At 18.7% G+C, this 5,876-nt stretch overlaps 3 protein-coding genes across 7 annotated transcripts in view; 2 read left to right on the top strand and 1 right to left on the bottom strand.

Moving 5' to 3' along the window:
• Positions 1-1,571, top strand: part of LOC102679037 (7-methylguanosine phosphate-specific 5'-nucleotidase) — a 3,792-nt gene extending 2,221 nt beyond the window's left edge. The window contains 3 exon segments of the mRNA XM_006624741.2: positions 70-491; positions 625-855; positions 1,180-1,571. Of these exon segments, the coding sequence (XP_006624804.1) occupies positions 70-491; positions 625-855; positions 1,180-1,281 (755 nt within the window). The 3' untranslated portion in view covers positions 1,282-1,571.
• A 283-nt stretch (positions 1,572-1,854) lies between these two features.
• LOC102679474 (TP53-regulated inhibitor of apoptosis 1-like) lies at positions 1,855-3,946 on the top strand. Of its 2 annotated transcripts, XM_006624745.2 has the most exons (3): positions 1,855-1,981; positions 2,242-2,467; positions 3,554-3,946. In XM_006624745.2, exons 2-3 carry the CDS (start codon positions 2,321-2,323, stop codon positions 3,638-3,640), a joined length of 234 nt encoding a protein of 77 aa, XP_006624808.1. In that variant the 5' UTR covers positions 1,855-1,981; positions 2,242-2,320; the 3' UTR covers positions 3,641-3,946. The 2 variants fall into 2 exon arrangements, with proteins under 2 accessions (XP_006624808.1, XP_006624809.1); XM_006624746.2 differs by lacking the exons at positions 1,855-1,981; positions 2,242-2,467 and adding an exon at positions 2,716-3,076.
• The window catches only part of LOC102679177 (tRNA modification GTPase GTPBP3, mitochondrial), a 3,945-nt gene continuing 1,841 nt past the window's right edge, over positions 3,773-5,876 (bottom strand). For all 4 annotated transcript variants that reach the window (XM_006624744.2, XM_031514693.1, XM_006624743.2 and 1 more), the window contains exons 2-5: positions 5,428-5,601; positions 5,101-5,321; positions 4,188-4,900; positions 3,773-4,036 (exon numbers count right to left, since the gene is read on the bottom strand). In XM_006624744.2, the coding sequence (XP_006624807.1) occupies positions 3,796-4,036; positions 4,188-4,900; positions 5,101-5,321; positions 5,428-5,533 (1,281 nt within the window). In that variant the 5' untranslated portion in view covers positions 5,534-5,601 and the 3' untranslated portion in view covers positions 3,773-3,795. The remainder of the gene's footprint in view (positions 4,037-4,187; positions 4,901-5,100; positions 5,322-5,427; positions 5,602-5,876) is intronic.

Below are 5,876 nucleotides of genomic sequence, written 5' to 3' on the forward strand. Positions count from 1 at the left end.
GTTTTGGTATGTAAACATGTAAATAGTATTTTATTATAATAAAAAATATATATATTATATATATAATTTTATATATAAAATTTTTATTATAATAAAGTAAATAAAATATAATTTTTTTTGAAATTTAAAAAAAAATAGGAATTTTTAGCAAATGCAAGCAACTTCCAGAAATATATACAAAAGAATCAAATCGTCTTTATAAAAAGTATAGGCCGATTGAAATAGATCCTGATTTATCAATTCAAATAAAAACAGAAGCAATGACAGATTGGATGATAGCTGCAGAAGAAATATTAAAAGGAATACCTTTTGATCCTAATGAAATATCAGAAGTAAGCAAGATTTATGGAACAAATTTAAGGGATGGTACAAAAGAACTTTTAACAAAATTATATCTTGCTGAAGTTCCAGTACTGGTTTTTAGTGCTGGTTTAGGAGATATTGTTCAAGCTATTTTAGAAAACCAAGAAATTTTATTTAATAATGTAAAGGTAATGATATTTTAAACACAACTCTTTCTATAAATTTGTTAACTTTTTAAAAATATATAATATTAATGATAATAATAATATACATAATAAAATAAAAGTAAATATAATAATAAAAATTACTTTAATCTTTTAGATAATCTCAAATTTTCTTAAGTATGAAGATGGGAAATTAGCAGGATTTCAAAATAAAGGACTAATTCATGTTTTTAATAAAAACGAACATGCTATAGAACAAGAATATTTTAAAGTTTTTGAAAAAAGAAAAAATATTCTTTTAATGGGTGATACTATAGGTGATGCATCAATGGTTGATGGAATGTTAAATACATGTGCTGTTTTAAAAATTGGTTTTCTTTATGATAATGTAGGTATTCGTGTAATAATTTATATATTCATATTTGAAAAATATTATGAAAAATAATTATGTAGTATATTCAAATATATTAATAAATAATATGTAAATAATTAATAATAATTATATTTTTTATTTAAAATATATATTTTAAATAAGATAGATTATTATATTTGATTTATATTAACATACATACATAATTAATTTGAATGAAATTATGAATATAGTATAATTTGATATGTCTTAAATAATTTTACAATTTCAATATATAATTATATACAATATATATAATATATAGTTATTTTTAAATAAACTTACAAATTGAATTTTTTACAGGTTGAAAGTAGTCTGGCTTCATATATGGAAAAATTTGATATTGTCTTAGTTGATGATCAAACAATGCAAGTTCCAATTGATATATTACGATTATTATTATAAAAGAATTCAATTTTTTAATTTTTATTATTTATATAATATATATAAAGTATCTTTTTTTCACTTTTAATTTCTATCTTAATTGCAATTTATTTATTTTATTTAAGGCTGTTTAACAAACTAACTAAACTATGTTCAAAAATATTATTTTACATTATTTTCTTTATCATTTATAAATTGTCTTTTTAGTGTGGTTTTATATATTAGATATTTATATATTTTTTAAATATGTATGTATCTTTTAATAGAAATTGTTAAAATCTAATTAATCTTATTAAAATATTAAAATAATTAAATAAAAATGTATTCTCACTTATATTTAAATTTATATAATTTATCCTTTTAAATTAAACAGAATTTTATTTGTATTTTATATTATTGTCTTCAAAGATGGAGACAAAATTTTGAAAAATGATATATATTTTTTTAAAAATAATTATTAAATTATAAGAAGAAAAGAATTATATTTTCTGAAGCATAATAATGATATGTCTTTATTAAATAATATTTAATTCTATTAAGTAATCATACATTCATGAAATTCCCTATGCGAATAATGAATACATATTACTTTAACATATGTTAAAGAAAAACAAATTGAGAACCGTTGATCATTAATTTACCTGATACGTTACTAACCAAAAGCTACTTTTGTGCCTTTCGTTTATTAAAATTTAATTTTGTAATTTAAAACTATTTTGACGTAAGTTACTTTAAATTTTTTCAATTATAATCATTTTTTGGATATTAAATTATAATATTCGATTAAATGAATTTTATAATAAAATTTAACAAGACAATTTATCATTATGAAATATATAGTTCTGAATAAACGCAGTCCGATTAATCGATTTTAATCGATATTAAGTATTATAGAATCGATAATTACAATCAAATTAATAATATTTAAATTAAAATTATTTTAATTAATTTCTAATTTCATTTAATATATATTTTTTATAGGTATTACTAATTATATAAAAAATTAAAAAAAACTTGACTAAAAGTATATTTTGAAATTAATAATAAATAAAAATATTAAATGAATAGTATTGCAGAAGCTTGTAATAATCTCAAAAAAGAATATGACGGATGCTTTAAGCTTTGGTTTTCCGAAAAATTTCTTAAAGGAGATTTAGATGATTCAATGTGCTCAAATCACTTCAAATTGTATAATCAATGTCTTCAGGTAATCAAATTTTTTTTCTTTTTATAAAATCCCATTTGAATTAAATGTTCAATTGAAAAATAAAAAAATTACAATTTTATATATATATCAAAAATATATGTATCATGAAATTGAAAATTATTTATATAATATAAATTATATAATATTTTGGAAATTTTTTTAAATTTTGTAAAAATGAATTCAGTTACAATTATTACAAATAAATTAAAATATAAATAATTGTTAAAAATATAATTATATTTATTTTTTTTTTAATTAACCTTAAAAATATGTAAAATAATGCAATATGTGTTATGCACAGTAATAATGAAAATCATTTGTAATGCATGGAATGTATGGATTGCACAATTTTATTTTCTTTTGAACACAATGAATAATGAAGCAAAATTTTTATAATTAATTATTAACGTAATATTAATTTTCAATTCACTAATATTTAAATTAATGTGCAATTAATTAAATTTAACATAAATTATGGAAGCTTGTAAAGAATTAAAAGCAAAATATGATCGTTGTTTTAATGATTGGTTCTCTGAAAAATTTTTACGCGGAATTTATGATGATAGTGAATGTGCACCATTACTTAAAGTTTATACCAAGTGTGTAGCGGTAAGTTAAATGTGACAAAAATTAACTTTCTTTATTTTTGAAATTCTAACCTGACTTTTATCTATTTAAAGTTTTTATTTTATAATTATTATATATATATTATAAAAAAATTATTTGAAATATGTGTGATTATTTAGATTTTAATTTTTATATTTTAAAATTATAAATCTTAAAACTATCTTAAAATCTTCTAATCTAGATAAAATGGACTATAATAAAAATTAATAAATTTCATGTATTAAATATAAATATAAAAATTTAATTTTTGTCAAAATTTCAATAATATTTTAAGAATTATGATTATTATTAATTTCTATGTTTGAAATTACATAAAGTCAATATAAATTTATATAATTATTTTGTGTTATGTTACATTTTATAAATATTTCAAATATACAAATTATTATTATTTATATTTTACTATTAAACAATTGTTATTTTGGTACAATTTAAAAAATGTACATTATTATGTTTCAGCAAGCAATGAAAGATCAAAACATAAATTTGGATGAAATAAATATAGCTCATTTAGGAACAGAACAAGAAAAGAAAACTGAAAATTGATAATTATGTTTTTAATAATAATTTTGAATTCTTTAACAGAATTTTTTTTTATATTTTATTATAAAAATGTGCTATATATTCTTTCATAAATAATGATTATGAATTTTCATTAATAAATACCAAGTATAAATATTGATTTTTAAATGTATGCATTTTTATTTTCCTATACAAAAATTTTTAAAAATAATATCAAGAACTTCTTCATTATTAATAGAACCAGTTATTTTGCCAAGTTCTCTTGCTGCATTTCTAATATCCTGCAAAGATATAGCCATGTCATAATTTGGTATTTCAGTTTTCTCTAAATAGCATTTAAGATAATCTAAAACATGTAATAAATGATTTCTATATCGAGCATGACTGATAATAGGATTTTCTTTACATGGATTTCCACATCTGAAATTAAAGATATAAATTAATAAAATAAGTTTTAATTATAATAATTATAATAAAAATAAAATAATAAAAATATAAATGTTTTATTATAACATTTAATAAATTATTTATAACACTTATTTAATTTTCAATTTTATATATATACACTCACATTTCTTCAAAACATTGTCCCAATGCACTTATAAGTTCTTTTAAACCTTCTTGTGTTTTACATGACATAGGAATAACATTTTGTTTTCTCCAACTTTCTATTTCATCTTCTTTAATCAAATCTATTTTATTTAATATTAAAAGAACTCTTTTTTTATTTATTTCCAAAAAATTCTTATATTGTTTTACAAAATCTTCCAAAGATGTTTTTACAATATTTTCTGCACTAATTATGCATATAATAAAATCAGCTTTCTTTGAATATTCCTTTGTTTTTTTAATACCTTCTATTTCTATTTCATTTTCTGGATCATTTCTAATCCCTGCAGTGTCTGCAAGGATCATTGGATATCCACAGATATCTATTGTTAATTCTATAATATCTCTTGTTGTTCCTGGCAAAGATGTAACAATAGCTGCATTTTTTTTAGAGAGAAGATTTAAAAAACTGCTTTTTCCTACATTAGGTTTTCCAAGAATTGCTACATGTATTCCATTACGTAAAATTTCTCCTTTTCTTTCATCAGAAAGATGTTGTTGTATTTTTACATATAATTTTTGAATATTAATTTTAGTATCTTGTAAGACATTAGAAGTTACATCATGCTCTTCAGCAAAATCAATATAAGCTTCTAAATTAGCAAGAATATTTAAAAGAATAATACGCCATGATTCATAGATATGATAAAGAGAACCAATTGTTTGATTAGAAGCCTGTTAAGATTTTAGTAGAAAATATAATATAATATATATTATATTATAATACAATTATAATACAAATATAATTTCTTAATATATATGATATAATATATAATATAATAATATGAAATGATAAAAAAGTATTTTTATAGAATGATTTTATTTATTATTTTATATAAATAATGATTTTATTTATAGATTGATTTCATTTTTACCTGCTTACGTTGTTTCTCAGTTTCTGCTTCAATTAAATCACCTATACCTTCTGCTTCAGTTAAATCTAATTTTCCATTTAAAAATGCTCTTCTTGTAAATTCACCAGGAAGTGCTAATTGAAAATGTAGTTTTGCAAGAGCATTTAGGATTGATGTAATTACTGCAGGACCACCATGAACATGAAATTCTATACAATCCTCACCAGTAAATGAATTAGGTCCTAAATTAATTGTTAATATTTAATTTTATTTTTTATATTAATTCACATATATTATTTTGAATTTATTTTATTAAAATTTTATTTAATTAAATTATATTATCATTACCTGGAAACCAAAGACATAAACCTCTATCTAACATTTCTTTTGTTTCAGGATCATAGATTTTTTTTAAAAGAGCCATTCTAGGTTTTAATTGAGATATTTTTGTCATTCTTTTTAAAGCTATTAATGCTTTTGGACCAGATATTCGAATTACTGCTACTCCACATTTTCCATATCCTTTAATATAAAAAGATTTTATTATTTAATGATTTAAACAGATTAATAAGTTTATATTAATGAGATCATATAACAAAAACATTATAATAATTTAAAATAATTTAAGTTGAATTCAAAATAATTTTTTTAAATAAAATATAAATAAATAAGTATAAAAATATGTAAATAAATAAATATAAAAATTAAACAAAAATATAAATAAATAACAAATATAAAAATATTAGTAGTATTTTTATATTTGTTTTATTTCAAAAATTTTATCGAATTATAATTAA

The sequence above is a fragment of the Apis dorsata genome, unplaced genomic scaffold (assembly GCF_000469605.1).
Source record: "Apis dorsata unplaced genomic scaffold, Apis dorsata 1.3 scaffold_1119, whole genome shotgun sequence".
In the NCBI taxonomy this organism is placed as follows: domain Eukaryota; kingdom Metazoa; phylum Arthropoda; class Insecta; order Hymenoptera; family Apidae; genus Apis; species Apis dorsata.

Bases quoted from the DNA above. Each gene is read 5' to 3' on its own strand.
- LOC102679474 (XM_006624745.2), top strand. From the start codon at position 2,321: ATGAATAGTATTGCAGAAGCTTGTAATAATCTCAAAAAAGAATATGAC. The intron at 2,468-3,553 runs GTAATCAAATTT...ATTATGTTTCAG, and splicing joins TGTATAATCAATGTCTTCAG to CAAGCAATGAAAGATCAAAA.